A 20,801-nucleotide genomic window follows, 5' to 3' on the forward strand; every position below is an offset into this window, starting at 1 on the left:
AAAAATTCAAGCTAAGGATCTCGGCTCACCACATGTATAATTGGAATTTCCTAAAGAACAATTGCAACAAGAAGACTTTCAAGGTTAATGTTCGCTTGTCCCATAAAATCTAAGGATGTCAATAAAATGGAAGAACTGTATAAAATATCGCAACCAATCTTATGGGCAAAACAAACAATCAAACCAACAGCAGAATAATAAAAGAAAATAAGGATATAGATTTCTACCAAAAATAGGTTTCTAATTATATCCTTTAATAAAAGCATTCACTTAGCCGTGGTCAAATTTATATAAAAAGGGTGTTACATTTATATTTTATTGAATTGCTATTTGCTAAACATGTACTTGTAGAAAAATAAGGAAGATAAAAAAATTGCAAAAATTGAATTTTATTTAGCACAACAAATTCTTAATGATAGAAAATCAAATATTCTGAATCTGGCCTAAAACAAAATAGGGAACCGAACTTCAACTCACCAAGTAACTATTTTGCCCACATGAGTTTAAAAGTTACCATAGGCATAGTATGATATTCAGATTCAGATTCAGTACTTGATTGAGAAACTACTTGTTCCTTGCTCTTCCAAAATATGAGATTTCCTCCAACAAATACGCAATAACCTGCAGTGGAGCGTCTATCGGGATAACCACTCCAATCTGCATCTGAAAAACTCACAGCACCAATGTTTCTTTTATCTTCATATAATAGCCCTTGACCTAGAGCACTCTTAATTTATCTAAGAATAGAGTCAATGCATTCCGGTGATAACATGGAGAGATTACATAAATTGACTCACTATACTAATTACAAAAGAAATATCTTATAGCCAAGTAATTAAGTCTTCCAACTAATCTCTTATATTTGTCAGAATCTTCATAAAGTTTTCCCTGATCTGGCACTAACTCGCTGTTTAGATCCATTGGAGTATCAACAGGCTTACAATTCATCATTCATCATGCATGTATTAATATACATGTATTTTAAATGAATAAAATTAAAAAATATTATCCAATTAATACAAAGAAAATATGTATCTTTTGTTAAAAATTTAAAATTTTAATCTCCTACCGCCAACGTCCTCTCCACCGGGATTCTCGCCTAGGGTGTTTAGTTCCCACCACCTACATCTCTTCATTTTTTCCTTATTGTGTTGAAAAATTTTAATTTTTAGCTTAATATAGTTAGAAATGTCACTTCAAAAAATATTTAGGTACAAGTAATATTTTTAAACTAAACGGATATTGAATGGATAAATGAACATAGTTAAATTAAATTCAAACTAATGATAATTAAATATATTTTTAATATCATGTAATATATTAAATAAATAATAAACTACGATCAAAGTATAAGAAAATAAGTAAAATTTTATATTAACATAAAAAGATTTTACTATATATTTTACAAGTTAAAAATAGTTTAATAATAGTAGTAGTAGTAATTCATATTTAATTATCGTATATAAACCTTTATTTATTTCAAAAATATTTTATTCTAAGTACAAAAAAGCAAATATATATAGATTAAATGTTGGTTTAGTCCCCGTTCACTGACATCGGTTGACCAACTCATATCGTGTTTTGACTGATTTTTTGCTTTTTGACCAGTTTGCTTGGGTTTTTGTTCCATCAATTTTCTGGTTTGCCTGAATTTGCGACTTGCTTGGTCCAATCAGTTGAATCGGTCTGTCTACTCTTGTTTTCAAAATCATGATAAAAAAAAAAAATTTGAAAAATTATTAAGGTTAATTTAGTCATAACAGTAAGGTTAATTTAATCGTGTTTTATAATGAACACAAAGTATACAACTCCCGTCATCGTGGTTTTAAGCTTTCTCAAATACTTCGTTAGTTTTAATTTCTCAAATACGCTATTTAATTTCAAAACTAATCTTCGAAGCTCGTCCAAATTCCAAACATTATTTTTTAAAGACATTTTGTAAGTAAATAAAAAATGAAAATAGTATCCAAAAAGAGCATTTCCCATTAAAATAAACAAGACAACTAAATGCTATTCAAACTGGACACCTGTGCTAGAAAACAATGTGTCCTCTACCATCATAACATTATAGAGAAGACAAACAATGCTTATTCAAACACACCACACACACAAAAGAAACAAAACCACGTATGTTATGACTTGGCATGGAGGTGCTTTTCTTCAACTCCTTGCCTCACTAGTTTACAACCTAAAACACAAACTTCAGCATATAAAGCTTATTGAGTTTGTGGGGAAATTTCACAACCACAAGATACAGACAAAAGCAAAAACCAATATAGACATACAAATCAACAACCTATAATTTTATAATTTATGTAAGAAGGATTCTTGTGAAATGATTTCGGAGTAAAAAAGGAAAAAGAAAATGAAACTGGCAAGACTTCATGAGGGTGAATTGTTTTGTTTATCTTGCCCACTGTTCTCTTCAGGACTGCTTTCCTGCTCACGAATAACCGAAGCAGTACCGCAATCCTCATTATGTCTTCCCTCACTCTCATTCGTTGTTTGTGCCTGCACATTTGACGCTGAATTTGTTTGCTGCTCTGATATCAAGCTAGTAAGACCATTTTGCTTCAGGTAGGTCTCAAGAGGGAGATTTGCTTCTTCAAGAAGACTCGTCATGCTCACATTGTTTGGCCCAGCCTGCACGTCGTCTCGATCAGGTTGGCAATTCAAGTCTAATTGTCCTTTGGCAGCTTCAGCCACATGGTCTTGACTCCTAGAATCCAACTCATTTGGCACCCTCGCTTCATTCTCTGAAACATCAACTGGAGTTAAATGTCGAGAGGTGCTGTCTACTACTTCTGATTCATCCTTGGTCCGCCATGATAACTGATTTCTCTGAGCAATCTCTGCCTCACGTTCGGATTGACGCTTTTTCTTTCGCATCATCAGGGTTTTGAATCGACGTTTAACTGTCATGCACACATTACAGGTGCATGTAGGTTTGTGTTTGCCCTTCCCACTTGGTGGCTGGATACAGACAATGCAGGAGCACCCAGGTCTATGCCGAGGATGTTTTGTAGTGGTGACGACTGGTGTCCTGCCAGAGTCACTTGCATCATCTCCGAGTACGGCTGCATTTGCCAAAGCATCCAATCCTGAAGATTCATGTTCCAGGGATGGTCTGTGGATTGCTGCCAATCTTTGTTTCCTGAATTCTATTAAAAATAAAGAATTTAAGCATGTTAAATATCATCAAGAATTTGATAACAAGGAAAACATTCGTGCATTTATAATAGTCAAAGAATCACCATCCTTGATCATGCAGCATAATTTGGGATTACAGATTTGTTAGTTTCTTCAAGAAATACAATTTGACTAAAAAGGGTAAGCACAAAGACGAAGTGGCAAGACAGAACTGGTTAATATAAGCAACATTGTGCGGTATCCACCCCTTACAATAAATCTTAGTTGTCCAGGTCATTTTTGTCATGTTACTGGCACATAAAGTATGTTCTTAAAGTGGCGGGTCAAGATCAGTTAAGAATGTTTAAAGAAGTACTACATAGCATTTGAAAGCCATTATGTGAAACCCTTAGTATGCTTATGAGTTAGGATCAGTATTCCGGCAATAAAAAATAGAACTATAAGATGCCTAAGAATTCAATACCTCAATATTTTAACCATCCCGTGCACATTTTAAGTTTTTTTTTTTTTTTTTTATTATTATTAATTGATATACTCAAATAGTTTTATATTACCATGCAAAATTCCTCTCCAAATAGCTTTAAAATGATTGTAATGACATAACAATGCATTAATACTCGGGCATCCAAACACTTGCAGATATCCGTCTACAATATAGTAAGTGTTTAGCTTGACCAGTTTGAAGTAGAACTTACAGACTAAATATTTAAATAAGATACTAAAGAGGTTTTTGTCTTCCAGTTATGTGAGCATGTGTGTCTGCGTGTTTTCCCTTTTCAGAGACACAAAAAGGGAAGAAATAGAAGGACAAAGCTAGGAGCAAGGAACTAGCTTAATAGTTAATACAGATACTCTTCAATGATAAACCCACTCATCAAAAACAGCATCTGATCCCAATTTAAATTGGAAACAAGTTTGGCAGCCCCAGTCTACCAATATCCTAAGAAAATCTATTTACCAAAATATTCAAAACTTAACATTTACAAAAGGAATCTACTTTGAGTTACAAATACAAGTGTGTGGATCAAAAGAAAGTCTATGTAAATACCAATAGGAAAATGCTTCTAGAAAAGCATGGCTTCACAATGCAAACTTTTCCCATGAAACCATTTCTACTGGTAAGTATTGATCAGCAGTAAATAGAAAGTATAATGAATGCAAGAAATGGAGAAATACCTTTGTTCAGTCTCAGAAGATTATCCAGTTCCCTTGGGTTCAATTCACTGGGAGCAGAACATGAACACCTGTTGACAGCAATACAGAAGCATAAAGGTCTTCTTACTAAGAAAAAGTATTGGTAACAACAGCATTGCACTAGAAAGTCTTCTGCTCACCTGCTCTGATCCCATAAATTCTCCATACATGTCCACCTTGGGGGAATAAGTACATCAATTGGCAACTTCCGCCATTTTGAGCAACTATCACACTGTGTCCACTGCTCATTTACCCTAAGGTCCAACAGTTGAAATACTCAATCAAAATATAATGCTTATGTATTGGTACAACTTGTAAAAGAAATCATAAAGTTCAATAGCAAATATAAAAGAAAATAGAAGGGATGGTAGGAGAGGAAAAAACTGACAAATGCAATAAAAAGAAAAAACTCTAATGCACATATTCATCTTACCCGGTTGATCGAACTACGAATATACTCCTCTTTCCAAAGACGGGAGGCTCCTGCATGAATTGAAAGTAAGTCAACTCCTGTGCAAGGTCATAAACAGGCTATATCATAAAATTTAATGATGTTCACCTAGTCTCCAAGTGGAGGCTTTACTTAAAAAGCTTATGTATTAACCACAGAAACAAATTTCATATATTTTTGCTTTACATGTAATCCACATAAATCTAAGCACCACCATATGAGAAGCATAACATGAGCTGAGACACAATTTATAGCTCCAATATTGGTTAGTGTCTTGACTTACACTGTCGCAAGCAAATTTCCTATACACACATTCCCTAAAAACAAAGACTTTCTATAACCTGAAATTAGAGGGGTTTTTTAAACAATTTCAAACTAGAGGGCTGTTCTAATAGATCTGAAAATTGCAAATCGGAGGAGAGGTCAGCCACTGATGTATGCTGTACTGCCCATTTCTTTTTTATAAGTCATATTTTCTTCTTTAGATTTAGACTCAAGAAGATGGAAGAAGTTTAGGACAAGGTGAATGCATTAAGAAACACGTTAGAATGAAAGGCTCCTATTATGTATTTTGGTGAAAGTTGGTGTCTGAGTTAAACAGACACCAAAAATATCAGCTTGACCACACACACACTAACAGAATGGGTGATTTTCATAAAAATTGCTGCTTTTTATCGAGAGTTTGCTTACTTCATATTCTTCAAACACATGATCCTCAATCCTAACAATGCTTGGTTTAACAGTTGGAGGTGGACGGAGCAAATCTTGAGCTTCTTCCCAAGTAAGTTTCAGCTCCAGTGCATCCTGGCTATCAATAAGTAACCTCTTGCTTTTTGATCCAATATTCCGAGTTCTTTTCTTCTCAGGAACCACCACATGTGGCAAAGGTAGCCCCTCTCTTTTCCTGTTTTCGGGCATGTCAATGTTATGCCAATTCATGTCACCACCAGCTGAGTTCCAGTTTTTAGATAGCACATTTAGGTGGGTTTCTGCACATCCCTTTTGTGACTGAAGAAGGCCAGAGTAACCACTTAATATAGGTAGATTCTCATAAACACCAGAATAGGAAGTTTCACTTGAATGAGAACCATTGGGCATATTAGACGGTAGTGTTTCCTGCTTAATAGGTGATTAAATATCAATTCTGAAAAATTGAGCTTGCTATGTGAACTAAAAGTGGCTTTTACCTGTACTGCTGTAGAATTTGTTGCCTTCCTGAACCCCATTATAAGTTTCCCCTCAGGGTCCATCCGGCTAAATGTTACTGCAGAAATATTAGAAAAGAAAAAGTTTTAACAAATTTTTGTAACCAAATTTGAAGATGAAACTAAAATTAAAGAATAAAAAAAAAGCCAAAACATGTTGCAATTGAAACTTAGAAATGGTACAGAAATCAATTGCTTTTCAATTAAGAGAAACCAATCAAATATATACCCAAAAACACAAGCAACATTTAGTTCAGTGCTAATGGTACTTTGTTCAAAGAAAAAAGTAAAAAGCAGTAAAGTTACACAAAACATCATAGTCATTCTCACAAAATAAAGAAAAGAATAAAAAATGCTTTGGAAAAATCATTTGCAGTCAGTATCTTAAAACACCACATCTTTTAGGTATGATTATTGATTAATAGGCTGAGTTAAAAATTGGCAGAGATTCTTCTGAAAATTTTTTTTGTAAAAGACCCGTAGCTTATCTATTCTAAGAAAAGGTAAGTTTCCATGTGGTTTATCTGATCTCAGAATTCGCAATTTAACAAATTAAGGTTTCTCAGTAAACTATACCAGTATCTCCAGCTTGCAATTGCATAGACTGAATGCAGGGCGTTACACCTTCTAAAACATACATCCTACTGTTATTATTTGGCCAAAATCTAAATTGGAACATCCATTCTTTTCCTTTCACATCTTGGATTCGTAAAGGAAGGCCTTCAGGTTGAGAGATTGGAGGGAAATATGCCTGCACAATGCTCTTTTCTTTCAGTTCTAACAAATTACAAAACTCATCAAGAAAAATAACTTTTAGTGGAGTGTTAGTTAATATAAAATGACAACAGTAGAAGCCAGTTCAACAGATAAGATAAATTACTTCAGCACATGCTTTTGGCAAAACCAAGCGACCAATTCGACCAGCATCACTTGCACTAAGCATCTTTTCAAAGAGTGGCACAATTGTGGAATTTGAACTTGAACATATCATGAATCATGGTTAAGGAAATATTAAGGTAAAAAGTGCCAATCAAAACATAACAAGTTTATCACCCAGCATAAATCTCCTGCCACTGATTAATAATTTATAGTACTAATTACAATGCTGGATACTCTCCTGATATTTGTTGCAGCTCTTGATCAGTAATCCTAGGCCAATAACGTGGAAGCAACTGATTCCTCCCCCGTCCTTCAGCAGGAGGCCTTGCTACACGAATCTGGGATACCATGCCTGCATTTGCTTCTAAGCCTGTACCAAGAGTTGACCTGGGGGGCTTAGGTAAAAGATGGCGAGACCTTGACCCCAACAAAAGTGGAGGAGGTGTTTTACTTTGTTCCCTCTCATCAACAACAGCACTATGAAAGGGATTTGAATTTCCTAAAGGGGCAGCAAGGGTCATACTCAAATTTGTCTGTGCTAATGACTCATATATATCTCGCATGTCAGTGTCAGCCTTACAGTTCTCTGCTTTGGAAGCCTTAAATGATCCATTAGACTCACAATGAAATTGTGATATCAAAGTGCTTCCAAGTTCTCCAACAGAAGGAAAAATTTCTGGTTTCATTTCTGTAGATGGTCCATCTGTTTCAAGATTATGGGGTTTGAGCCAGCACCTAAGCCCATCATTCTCTGCATAATGCCCTGCTTGCGTACCCCTCACATTTAATTGGTTAGCCAGAGATCTGCACTGCTGTGCACCTACATTTTTTACCTTTGATGTCCCAGATACATTGGGCTTTTCATTACTTGCAACCTGTCAAATTATCATATAGTCAATTTTGTGGACATACAATTAGACTTGAAAATTCAATTATCAGCACAAAATAATCATATATGTAAGAAGCAACAGCCCATTTATGGCAGCACAGATTTGAATAGCAGATCTTCCAGAACAAAGTTTTTATTGTTACCTAGATTATAGAACTTTCAATTTACCTCAGAATGCTGAATAATTAACTAATCAAACCTAATGATAAAATGATTCAGTCAAAATTAATCTAAAAGTTAAGACTTGCTAACATCATAGATATTAATCTATTTGAAGGAGTTGAGCATCAATAAAGGCAACAATATTTCATGTGTTTCTGTAGTTGTGAACATAAATGTTTATCTAAATAAGTGAAATGATAAAAGTATTTTACAGGTTGGTGTCCTGAACTCCTTGCACAGCTTATACAGCTTACACCACCAGTATCTAGTAATTCAAGCTGAGACACGGAAGCAATGCATCCGCAATGGAGACGCTGCAGATAATAAATCATATAGGATCATCAAGCTTTGCGTAGCACATGGAAATACCAAAATTGGGTTACAAAAATTTCTGCTAGTCTCATATATACTCTGCCAAAGTACCAGAATACATAAATTTTTCTGAAGTCTACCTTGCCACATGAAGTGCATTCTCTCCAACCAGAATCATTTGAGTGGAACATATCACAATATGTTGATTGCTCGTAAGCAGAACTAGAGTAGAGAAAAAAAGCAGGAGTAAGAATCTGAGCATGAACTCTTGGTAATGTACACAACTTCAATTAAGTAAAGAAGGTTTGCAGGCTTATTGATCAAATCAATACATAATCTGAAGGTCACATGTTATCCAGATGACTTTTGTTTACAATTTACACAGAACTTGAGTTTGGAAATGAAAATTGTAAGAGCAATCCCTCATGATATCATCATTACTTGCTTGAAAACTGTCACGAGACAAATTAATGGAAGCATATGCATTAATTTCAATAATTTGTATCCGAATTATCATATGATGTCATCCTATACTCATTCCATGTTTCCTAAACGGAATGAGTTTAGGCACCGTTCAAATTCAACATGTTATGGAAAATAAAATTTCAGCCAGATGAAAGCCTTGTTGCAGTGTATCTCAGACAAACTTTATAATCATACAAATTGGTTGTATAACTATCATGTTTTCCAGTCTTTACTATTTATTTTTGTTCCCATCGATCTATCTATATCCATATCTATATTCTATATATCTATGTAAAATTTACTACAAATCTATTATTTAATTCTTTTCAGAATTTACTTATATATAAATTAAATTATAATTGATTTAAGATTATTAGAATTCATAAAAGACAACAGAAAATTTAATAACAATTGATTGAATTTAATTCCAAAAATTTATTTAATAACTATGAAATGTATTTAAGAAAAAATTATTAGAATTTATTGGATATAAGAATTTTATGTTGGTAGTTATAAGATGTTAAAAATGGAAACAAAATATTTGCCATAAAATATATTTAATAAAATTTATTCAAATTGATATATAAAAGTGGAGAAGCTGACTATAGAATATTTAAAAAGAAAAAATTATTAATTACCTTAGTTATCTTTATTTAAATAATTTTATTAATTTAATATATTTATCAATAGAAATTTGCATTAAAAATTAAAATAAAATTATTTTCAGGCATAATTAAAAATTATTATTTTGTATATTATTAAATTATATTTTCTATATATATATATAAAATTCACTCCAAACTATTATTTAATACTTTACATAACTTAATTATATATGAATTTAAATTATAATTGATTTATGATTATTATGAATTTCTAGTTTTCTGAAAAATCTATGCTACATCGTATTTATTACAAAAAAAAATTTGGTCACTTATTCAAAAAAGTAAGAAAAATTAATACGGTGAGTCATGAACAGATGTCATAAACAATGTTTTAAATTGTGGTATTTGGTCAGCAGCCAAAATTACGCCTCGGCGACCCAATTTTACCGACGATAAATTCAATAAATAACTCCCTATTTTTAAGAAAGAAAGAAAAGAAAAAAGACTTATAGGCGTGTACACGGCACTACACTAACTTCAGAAAATCGGGAGCAAAAGAAAACAAAAAAGTATCCACAAGTCAAAACATAGATTAAGAAAGACATTAACTCCTTCAAAGTGAATTTAAAAGATAAAAAAAATTAAAATCCCAAAGCAACAAACAATTAACAATAAGAAAACCATAAATCTCATATCAATTAGAAATCTAACGTATCATTACCCGCACTTATCACAGAGATCGGCGATTTCGCCGGATCGCAGGGCCCAACCTTTGCGCCACCGAATCGAAGTTAAGGTGGCGCATGCCACGTTCATGCAACTCCTTGACTCCATTTTCAACTTCAATTCCACAAGCTCTATTTTCACTGCATCATACAAAAATTCCGAAAAATCAAAACAAAAACCCTAACCGTTACCTCACCTACTGGTTCAACGGACGCGAAATCCAGCGACGGAGGAGCGTCCATACAGAAATTAAGCCGAAGATAGAAGCTCGAGATGCTAATCTGCTTCGCCGGAAGCTAGCGAGGAGTAGCTCTGGTCGCCGGAAGTTTTAGGGAGTGGAGGCGCGGCGAGTGCTGCGGTTAATTTGGGATTGGCATTCGCGTGGAGGAGCGGCAAAGCGAATATTGATCGGAAGGTAGTCGGAATCTGAACGGAGGAGAAGAATCGGAGAGAGATTTGAAAGGAGGGTGACTGGAGAGAGAAGAGAGGGTGGAACAGAGAGAGAAAGGAGGCGTGTGCATGCAGAATAAGAAAGGAGAAAGAAAGAGGCACCAAAATGCATGCACGATGATTATACTTCAAGACTCGGCCAACTCCTCCACTTGCTTACCTTTTTATTTTTAATTTATCATTATTCTTTTTGTAAATTTATTATTATTATTAATGTGTTTAATGACCCCAAAAAATTATAATAATTTTATGAAAATTTAAATAATCTATCGTATTAATAATATTAAATATTATAATTTTTAATAAATATTTACTATTTGTTAATATTAATACTTTTATTGAATATGGTATCGTACATTAAAAATTCTATTTTCAAATTATTTTTATTATCATTTTTTTTTTGGTGTCCCTGTTACTTTTACGTAAATGTTAAGGGTTTATTTGTACAGATGACCTTCAAAGGAAATATGGAAAGAAAAGTTTTTTTTTTTAAATTATGGTTTATTTATATTTTAAATGCTTAATTTTATTTTAGTTCTTATAATTTTATTTATGTTTAATTTTAATCACTCAATTAATAATTCTTAATTTTTTGAATTGTGTAAATTAATTTTTTTTCTAAAATTTTATATAATTAATAAAAATATAAAAAACATGTATGATATATTATTAATTTGTACTAATTCATATAATATAATTAAATGAAATTAAAAATTGATCGTATTTTTATACATATTATTTATAATTTGTATGTAATTATTTACTATATTTATATTTATTAATTTGGATAAATTAATATTATATTTTTTTATTAATTATTGATGATATTTTTATGTGAGAAAATTTATTTGAATAAATGAAAAAATTTTAAAATTTAATATATATAATTAAGATTAGAGACTAAAAGATAAAAGTAAATATGAAATGGTTGACAAATTTATTATTTAAAATGAGAAATATCGCAATCCTTCGTCTCAAACTCTTTTATTTAAACATAAACTATATTATCAATAATTCTCAACATAATTAATAAATAATTAAGGCTTCTAAGTGTGTTGATTAGATTTTGATTTTTAATTATGGTCGTTAAAAAGGTTTAATTAAAACATATTATACTCATTTCAGTAATCATTTTATTTCAAAAGGTGTTTTATCCAACTGTGGATAAGAAGATAACATAATGTACAAAAATATAAAGTAAATAATTAGAAAATACATTATTAGTGTACATATAAAAATATAAACTAAATTATTGAAAAATGCATAATGTATAATATGTTTTACTTATAGAAGAAATTATATATTTTTCTCTTTCCCGTTTATTATATTTTTATAATATAAATGTAATGAATAGTTTTTAATAAAAATTTATCACTTTTAATGGTTTAAAATAGATTTTAAATATTAAAGTAATTTTTTTATAATTCATTACCTATTTACCTCAACTTTCTCTGTAATGCATTATTCACTCATAATCTTATCTTTCACTATATATCCACTCTTTCACCTGTTATATTGAGTTTATTCTTCTTAGCTTTTTACCGTCCAACACTCAGCTTCATATAACATTATGTCTTAAAATCATGTTATAATTTTCTGCCTTAATTATATATGAGTGATACCTTTTATCACAATAATATTGAAGGCGATCATCCATTCATCGTGTGGGTAGCAGCATCAAGCTTTTATTTTTGTATTGTTTTATTCAATTGTTTTAAAAATTAAATTATCTTGAAAGTCTAAAACAAAAATATAAATAATTAAAAGATAAACTATAATCAAGCATTAAAACATTGAACTTGAATAACAATGATTGAAAATATCGTCATTGAAATATAATATACTAAGAAGTAAAATCATAAAATTGAAAACCTCAAATGAAAAAATACAAATACAAAATATTCAAAGGCTTCCATTTTTTAATATGACTTCTTAAACGAAGGAAAAATGTTTTGGAAGGAATTAATTATTAATTTTTTTTTATTTTCGAACGTATTCTATGAGCATCATATTTTAACTTTTATGAAAATTTATATTTTAATTTCTCAACATTTAATAAAATATAACTCCGGAATCTTTTTTCAGAATAAATCAGACAAAAAAATCCAAAATCTAAAGTAACAGATAAATACGGAGAAAACAAAGCTTGTAAAGCGAAAATGCGACGGCTAGCACCGGAAAATGCGCCACTTAAGATACAACACCTTTTGATGGATTTACTTTAGTATCCTCCACATATGTAACTGAGCACTGTATTCAACACTCGACGAGCTTTGTCCCTTTTCGTCCATTCGCCAATTTCCATTTGAATGTGGACCCGATTTGACAGTGGTCAACGATCAAGTTGGTAGAATGGAATTTGCGAAGCATTTTGCGGGTTACAATTATTTGAAGAAACAAATATTAAGATGTATTATGGAAAAACATTGGTATACGATGATGAAAAGATTAGGGGATTATAATAATTAATTAAAAGTTAAAAGTAATGTTAATATTTGAGAATAGTTGTAGTGACGTGAATGTGTTGGGAGATGACGAGTAAGGGAGAGAGGGTGACGCAAAAGAGAACGAAGAATGAGTGAGGAATCACGTCGACAGGTAAAGGACAGTGACAGAACCATCTCCATCTGAGTTAGTAGTGGCAGTGGCACGCGTGATCGGTGTGGCTGCGCACACTCACTGTTCTCAACGATAAACCTGCTTCTTGGTTTTCGTTTGCACACTCCCAATATATAATAAATTCATCATCTCATTATTTCAATTCATTATTATCTTAGTATTAAATTACGGATTGTATAAATTTATTCCTATAAATTATATTAATTATTAAATAAAAAATATATAATATATGTTATGTATTCAACGTTTACTTTTATTTAATATTTTTTAGAATAAAATATTAATATATATACTAAAAAAATTATATTATACTAATATTAAATGGATCAATAGTATATATTCATATTTTGTATTAATAGAAAAACATTTTGTTAGTTTTTATATTATAATATTCATATAAAATCCCAATGTTGAATTAATAATTTTTTTAAAATTTAATACTAAGGAAGATTAATTTAATATTAAACAATAATAATATTTTTTTGAAGTGTTAAAAAATGTGTACAATAAATGATATTTTTACTTACTAAAATAAATTAGTTATTAAATTCATAAAACTTGTTTATTAAATTTTATCAATTTAATTTTAATCTATTATTAGTGTAAAAAATTATATGTACATTAGATATTAAATTTAATTAATTATTCTAATTAATATAATAATTCATAATTAGATTATAATATATGTAAAAAATAATAATTTAGTATAATTTTTATGATTTTAAATACATTCATAAAAATAGCTTAGATATACTAGTATTTTTTGCACATCAACTTTTTCTAGGCAACTAACGTTCGTTGTGTATGTATCTTGTCTTGTTGAACCAAAATATCTCATTGATTTCACCGTTCATATGATCGTAAAAAAGGCATCTCATTTACAAACTTGTAACTTCACTTCAACAGGTCTTAAATAGATTTTGGTCATTATACGAAACTAATTTTTATGTAAAAAAATTTATAAATGAATCTTTAAATAAAAAATATTTTAAAATAGTCCTTTATATTAATATTTGTATAACGAATTACCTCTCTCATGTATATTTATTTTTATTTTTATACATAACATATTTTTTTATTATAATTTTATATATTTGTTATTCTAGTTTTATATATAAAATATAAATTATGAGAATTAAAGTAAAAAGAATGTGCCATGCGTAGAAATTGAAATTAAAATGAAAGAAAAAATATTAGGTAGAAAAATCAAAATGAAACTTACTCTTTAAATTAAATGAGGTTGTGGTAATTCATGATAAGTTATAAAAGAATTTATTAATTTTGAATAATATAGCTGTAGAATAATGGGATTAAAAAAATTGCTATGAGAAGTTAATTTTTGAAAGTTTAGTAAAAGGTATTTTAGTGTGCTTTTTTTTTAATTAAAATTAGAAATTTATCTTAGAATCATTCTTTATTATATTAGTTATTTAAGTAAAATTTTAATTTTAATTATAGACTAATATAAAAAATTATATTTAAGTTTTGTTCATAAAATAAATAATTTATTATAATTAAACTTAGAAGTATGAGCAACTAACCTCTGTTTGTGAGTTTAAAGGAAGAAGGAAAAAATAAGTTTGAAGAGTAAAAAAGAGAGAAAAAATGAGGAAGAATAAAGGTTAATAAAAGAATTTTAAATTGAGCAAACTTAAAAATATAAGCATAGAGTATTTTAAAATATTTATGATAAATTTGTATTTTGATATATTTTTATAACATATTTTTTATATAGTTAATTTTTTTATTTAAATAAATTTTATATTAATTATTTTATTGATTATCGAAGTTTGACATGTTTAGAGTTCTAATAGATTATTAAAATATTTTTAACATGAATTGATAGAAAACAGAGTAAACATCATGTTTCGAGCTCTTGCATATTAGTATGCATAACCATGTTCCTTTATTGGTGCTTCCAACTTAGAAACTTTGAAGAGATTTATAAAGAAAGAATTTGAATTTTAAATTAACAAATAATATCTCTTTTTATATATTATACTTTATATCTTATAAAGTATAATATATAAAAAGCGATGTGATTTGTGTTTGTAACATAATCATGTTTCAAATTGTATAAAGTAAAAGAAAATTAACAAAATCAACCGCAAACTCCATTTACATGTTTATAGAAGAGAGGACATTAATTTACATATATGACAAACAATAAATGTCAAATGATGTATTTTTTTTTATACTGTGTATACAAGACTAGTTGATTACATAAATTTTAGTTCATGAAAAGGTAGGGCAGGACTTATAAAAACTTTAGAAAAAATTATTAAAAAGGATTATATAATAATCAATATCTTAAAGAATTTAATTTTATCAAGTTTAATGCTGTCTTATAATCTATGTGATTAACTTCTATTAATGGGATAAGATTTGATTAGCTATGATATTATCAATATGCCAAGATACAGTTGATTTTTTATAAATCTCTAACATGCTACTTATACTTGGGATCTAAATTCTAGACCGCATACACACACGAAGACATATAACCATTTTTCATTACATTTCTAACACTGAAAGCATATATATATGTCTTGAAGCAAATTGAATGAGCATAAACACAAGTTGTTCTTATAAATTAATAATAAATATTTTTGAAATCTTAAAATGAAACTACCAGTGAATGGTAGAACATGAAATAGAAGTAAATTGATGAAGTTACCAAGAATATGAAAAAAAGCTATTATCACCATTGGCATGCAAGTTATGAAAGAGGGCATTGCAATTTCAATAAGTTGTTAACGGTTCACTTATAAGTGATATCAATCATACAACAGTTTATCTTAAATACGGTTGTGATAAATGCAATGAGAATACAAAGCTATGACTATCCCAATCTTAAAGCTATGGAATCAGAAAAATGCTAAAAGTAACAGAATTACCATGCAGAAAATTGAATAAGCTGCCCGCTGTCATGTGATCATAAAGAAGCAGTTTCACATCCCTGCTGAAGTAGTAAGCACGAAGATGAACTACATTATTGGGTGTTCAGAAAGCACTTGCACAATCTTCAATTGTTCAAATTCTATTTTCCTATCATTACTCCTTTTAAACTCTTCATAGCCATCGTTCTCCCATCCTTTGAGGTGGATTTGTATGTTGCTCCATATCTTCCTGTCCCAAGGACTTCAACCTTCAAACGGGGTGGTAGAGGAGTTGCCTTCTTAACTTCAAAGCTGAATCCACCTATCTCAGGTAACAATATACCTGAGAATTTCTTATTGGCCGTATGAAACTGTTTAGAGGATTTCTCACTCATCAAATGCTCCTCTCCTTGATTATTCTCTGCTTTGGCTATGATCTATACCACAAGAAAATGAAAAAGTGAACAACTGAACATGGAAGATGTTTAATGTTCAGTACCAGTATTGTTAATGAAAGGTAAAAATTAGCAGATAACCAAAATTGCTAAATCAAAGTTTCCCTCAGGATTATTTTCCAAAGCAAAATATATCTATAGCATTGTTAAATAATGGAGTAACCAAAAAAAAAAAAAAATGGACGAAATCATCAATTTTTAGTCCTAAAATTGTCATTACCGGTTAATCTGGTTCTTGACATTACCAAAAAGTAAATTTGGTCCTGCACTCTAGCACCTCTCAGTCAATTTGGTGCTTGACATTATGTAAAAGTAATTTAATCCTTAATTTTAACAATTACCAATCAGTTTGTTCCTTAATTTTGGAGTACACTAGTCATTTTGGACCCTAATGCCAACGACTATATTGACAAATGGTTTACAAATCCAGGGACTAAATTGACTATTTGGTAATGTTTGGACCAAATTGAATGACAGTGCCAATGTTAAGAACCAAATTGATCTGCAGTAGTCAAAATCAAGCACTAAATTTGCTTTTTGGTAAAATTAAAAACCTAATTGAAAAATGGTGTCAATTGTAGGAATGAAATTGAAGTTCTATTCATAAAAAATGGAAAGGGGAAATTATTTTTCAGGAAAGAAAAAGGTTAAGGGAGTAAAGTATTCACAATTCACCGTTCCAATCAATGATCTTGTCTTAAGTACCATTTATAAACAGATTGAGGAAAGAGTGAAAATGTTGGAAATTCAAGTCTATTTATGGAGCCCTACAGTAGTTTAAAAAAGGATTAAGTGACAATGGTATATGTCAAATGATTCGCATACTCATTATCTTAAAGGATTTGGATATATGGGGTATACTGTGTCAGCTTCTTTTGTTGCTTAGCTTATTGACAGAAGTCTCCCACCCTTTTGGTGCTTGGATTTGTGTCTAACATATGGTGAGGGGCATCGGTAAGCATGAAAGACACATATTCGTTGTCTTGAGGTTGAGTCAAAATGTGGTGTCAAACTTATCATTACAGTTTGTTATTTGATCCATTAATTGAGGTCTCACACCCTTTTGGACTTCTCCTAACTGGTAAGAACTCAAAATATTTCACATTTGCTTTTTATATGCCTACTACCTATTGAAAAGAGCCTCTTTTGCTCTCTCTTTTCTCTATGTAAATAGTGATTTGACACATTATAAGGGGTTTAAAGAGAGTATAAAAATTGATGAGACAAATATTTTTCCAACTGGCAAATATGAAAATGAACAGGAAAAGTATGAGAATGAAAGTGAAAAAGTGCAAAGTTATTCAATGAAATTTCACCTTTTGTTTTAGATGAGATATAACGAGGAAAGGAGAGTGATGAAATTGAGAAGCAAGTAAGTTTCTTTATTAGAAAATAATAAAAAATTGAAGGAAATAAAACTACTGACTGTATATTCATGAAGAAAGTTATATTTTTTATTTCAAATTCACCAGTTATTATTATAAGTTAGCTGAAATGAAGTTTTGTCTAAGACTTGTAAAGAATATTTTGACCATATTCCTATAAGATGTGGGAATGTTAATGGTTGAAAGTACTTTGGCTTATTGGTAAAATCTCATTCATGAAGCTATTCAGAGGTTCCGTAGCTTGCTCAGCAGAATTAGTCGCAGCTGCATTGTTTCCAAAACGACCTCCAGCAATTCTCCAAAAGCAGCTCCTCCTAGCAGAGCCTCAGCCATAATTTACATGACAAGATCACGGCGGAAACAACCACGATAATGAAAGAAGATGAAACCGTGTTAAGTTACTTCCACGCCTCTCAACTGAACTTTTTGCAACTTTCCTTCTTAACCAAGGAGCCAAAGCTGAGAAGCACATTTTATATTTGTCCCCTTATTATAATATTTTTTAAGGCTTGGTTTTTGGTTCTTAATTTTTGTTTAATTAGTTTGAACTGAATGTTATTTAAGTTTTTTTTTATTGATAAGTGATTTTTATTTTTATTTTTTGCATTGGATGAGTATTATTAAATTAAAATATTTTTAAATATTATAATTATTAATAATAAATATATTTTATTCGATAAACATTTGTTTGATATTTTTTTAAAAATAACATGTATATACTATGAGATTTTAAATTTGGTATATATCATTGTAATACAATAAAATAAAAGATTAAAAAAATATTATAATACAACAAAATGAAATATTAAAAAAAATAATAGAAAGCATTATTTATAAATTTTAATTTTGTTGAACAACTCATTGTTTATATCTTCCTAAATTATTATCTTAAATGTAGATTCTAATAATTATTATTTTTTACTCGTTGTTAATTAATGAAAGTTTTTGTGTTTTGAGTTGTTCATTTTATATGACATTTTTCTTCTCACTTTTTCTTCATCTTTTACTAATAATTTTATAAAATAATCATATAAAAATAAAAATTATCATTAATTTTGAAACAAATATACTATATAAATAAATAATCTATAAGCAAAATGATAATTTATTATTAAGATAGCATGTTCTAATTTTTTTAAAACATAGTCTTACTAATATTGAAAATAATTTCTTTCATTTTTTTTATTTTTATTAATTAACACATTTTATATAAAAAGCAATAAACTCAGTTACTATTTTGATAAGACTTGTATGCACACGATAACGTCTTTATTATATATAAAAATTGAATACTAGTTTAATAGAGAGAATGACTTTAAAATTATACAAAAATTAAAAAAATCATAAATATATAAAAATTAATAATGTTCATCAAATTTTTAATGATAGAAATTATACCAAAATATAAAAATAAAACAAAATAAAAAAATAAATACTCAATTTTGCAAGAATGATGAAAGTATGAAACTTTATTATTGTGTTTTAAACAATAAAAAATAAAAAAATTATGAGAGAAAAGGAAGAAAAAAGAAAAAGATGAGAAACAAATATAAAGAAGAAAAGGAGAATTACTTACAACAATAAGCACTTGAATAAAAAAGAGAGAGAAACACAAATTTACTTAAAGAGTAAAAAGTTAATTGAAGTATGAATAAGTGAATACAATGGTTTAATTAAATTAGATGACATTTTCAATGGTGTCTCATGTTTTCATTTTTCTCACTTTCAAGTATTTCTATTTTAAAAGAAAAGATTAAAAATAATTTTTTTTCATTTTTCAAATTTAGACTGAAAAATTTTTATGGGTTGTGGTTTTTTCCTTGGGAAATATATTTGTTTGATAGAATGGAGCCACACCTTACGAATTAACTTTACTTGACTTTTAATTAATTTTATCACTTTAAGTTGATTTTTGGCTTTCTAGTACAATTGATTTGCGAGAAAGTACTCATGTTCTTTTTAATTCTTACGTATGAATATATATATATATATATATATATATATATATATATATATATATATATATATATATTAAAGAAAAGTCATATGAAACTAAAAAAAATCTCTTTAAATAAAAAAAATAGGAAAAAATATATTAAAATGATAAATTTATCAAAATTTATTTACATATTTATTATTATATTATTAAAAGGTATAAAAGTCACTCAATATAATATATAATTTTTTTTCAAATAAATTAAACAGTAACTTTCTTTATGTTTACTTTTTTTTTTTGTTAGTCCAAATAAAACGTTAAGTTATGAATTACTTAAGGCTATGTTTAGGAGTTATGTTAGGAGAGGAGAGGAAGAGAATAGTTAAGAGAGATTAATTATTATTTAGGATTAGTTGATTAGGAAGAAAAAGTTTTAGGAATTTTTTTAAACTCTCTTAATTTTTATTTTTTTTTTGAGTTCTTTTATTTTAGATTTTTTTTTTCTACTCTTGAGTACTCTTCTATAAATAGGATTCTAACTTTTTTTTTTAAAAATGTTAAATTTTCAAGTAATAATTTTTTAAAAATATTTATAAAAAATAAAAATAATAATTTCAAAAATAATAATTTTAAAAAAAATTATTTTTATAAAAATATAAAATATAATATCATTTATATAATTAAACTCTCGTCATTCTTCCTCTCAATCTTAGACATTTAAACAAAGAAGAGGTTTAATCCTCTTTCTCCACCCTTCTCTTTCATTCATTTTTCTTTTTTTTTTTTTCCTTTTCTTTGTTCTTTCTTCAAAATTCTTCTCTTTTTTTTTTTCTTTCAAACTCTTAAACAAAGCCTAAAAAACTTCATAACTACATATCACTATATACTTTACTTTTGAATTATGTTTATTTAAAAAAAAAAACTCCAGTTATAATCTTGTGTTAAATAAAGTAATTTCAAATATGAAAACGGTTCAGTTTACATCCTCACAATTTTCAAATGTGTTCATAAACTTTAATAAAATAAATTAATCTTAAAC

The 20,801-nt window shown here is 29.0% G+C and overlaps 2 protein-coding genes across 4 annotated transcripts; both read right to left on the reverse strand.

Moving 5' to 3' along the window:
* Window positions 1–11: 11 nt before the first annotated feature.
* Window positions 12–948, reverse strand: LOC113850981 (uncharacterized mitochondrial protein AtMg00810-like). The gene is made up of 3 exons (XM_027481482.1): window positions 810–948; window positions 515–717; window positions 12–50 (listed from the first exon to the last, which is right to left on the reverse strand). Exons 1-3 carry the CDS (start codon window positions 946–948, stop codon window positions 12–14), a joined length of 381 nt encoding a protein of 126 aa, XP_027337283.1.
* A 1,122-nt stretch (window positions 949–2,070) lies between these two features.
* On the reverse strand, window positions 2,071–10,638 carry LOC113849879 (B3 domain-containing transcription repressor VAL2-like). 3 transcript variants are annotated; one of them, XM_027480098.1, is made up of 13 exons: window positions 10,283–10,638; window positions 10,034–10,178; window positions 8,383–8,464; window positions 8,143–8,244; window positions 7,114–7,754; window positions 6,881–6,977; window positions 6,577–6,751; window positions 5,983–6,059; window positions 5,486–5,911; window positions 4,778–4,827; window positions 4,485–4,598; window positions 4,327–4,394; window positions 2,071–3,161 (listed from the first exon to the last, which is right to left on the reverse strand). In XM_027480098.1, the coding sequence occupies exons 2-13, from the start codon at window positions 10,144–10,146 to the stop codon at window positions 2,383–2,385; spliced, it is 2,724 nt and encodes a 907-aa protein (XP_027335899.1). In that variant the 5' UTR covers window positions 10,147–10,178; window positions 10,283–10,638; the 3' UTR covers window positions 2,071–2,382. The 3 variants fall into 3 exon arrangements, with proteins under 3 accessions (XP_027335899.1, XP_027335898.1, XP_027335900.1); XM_027480097.1 differs by having other exon boundaries at window positions 4,778–4,854; window positions 10,283–10,592; XM_027480099.1 differs by having other exon boundaries at window positions 2,114–3,161; window positions 5,486–5,803; window positions 10,283–10,569.
* Between the last annotated feature and the right edge of the window lie 10,163 nt (window positions 10,639–20,801).

This window comes from Abrus precatorius, unplaced genomic scaffold (genome assembly GCF_003935025.1).
Source record: "Abrus precatorius isolate BTA unplaced genomic scaffold, Abrus_2018 Scaffold9, whole genome shotgun sequence".
Classification (NCBI taxonomy): domain Eukaryota; kingdom Viridiplantae; phylum Streptophyta; class Magnoliopsida; order Fabales; family Fabaceae; genus Abrus; species Abrus precatorius.

Bases quoted from the DNA above. Each gene is read 5' to 3' on its own strand.
- LOC113850981 (XM_027481482.1), bottom strand. From the start codon at position 948: ATGAATTGTAAGCCTGTTGATACTCCAATGGATCTAAACAGCGAGTTA. The intron at 718-809 runs GTAATTAGTATA...AGAGTGCTCTAG, and splicing joins GGCTATAAGATATTTCTTTT to GTCAAGGGCTATTATATGAA. The intron at 51-514 runs GTAACTTTTAAA...ATTGTTCTTTAG, and splicing joins AATATCATACTATGCCTATG to GAAATTCCAATTATACATGT.
- LOC113849879 (XM_027480097.1), bottom strand. From the start codon at position 10,146: ATGGAGTCAAGGAGTTGCATGAACGTGGCATGCGCCACCTTAACTTCG. The intron at 6,978-7,113 runs GTATCCAGCATT...GATATGTTCAAG, and splicing joins CTGCAACAAATATCAGGAGA to TTCAAATTCCACAATTGTGC. The intron at 4,855-5,485 runs GTAAGCAAACTC...GACCTTGCACAG, and splicing joins ATGTGTTTGAAGAATATGAA to GAGTTGACTTACTTTCAATT.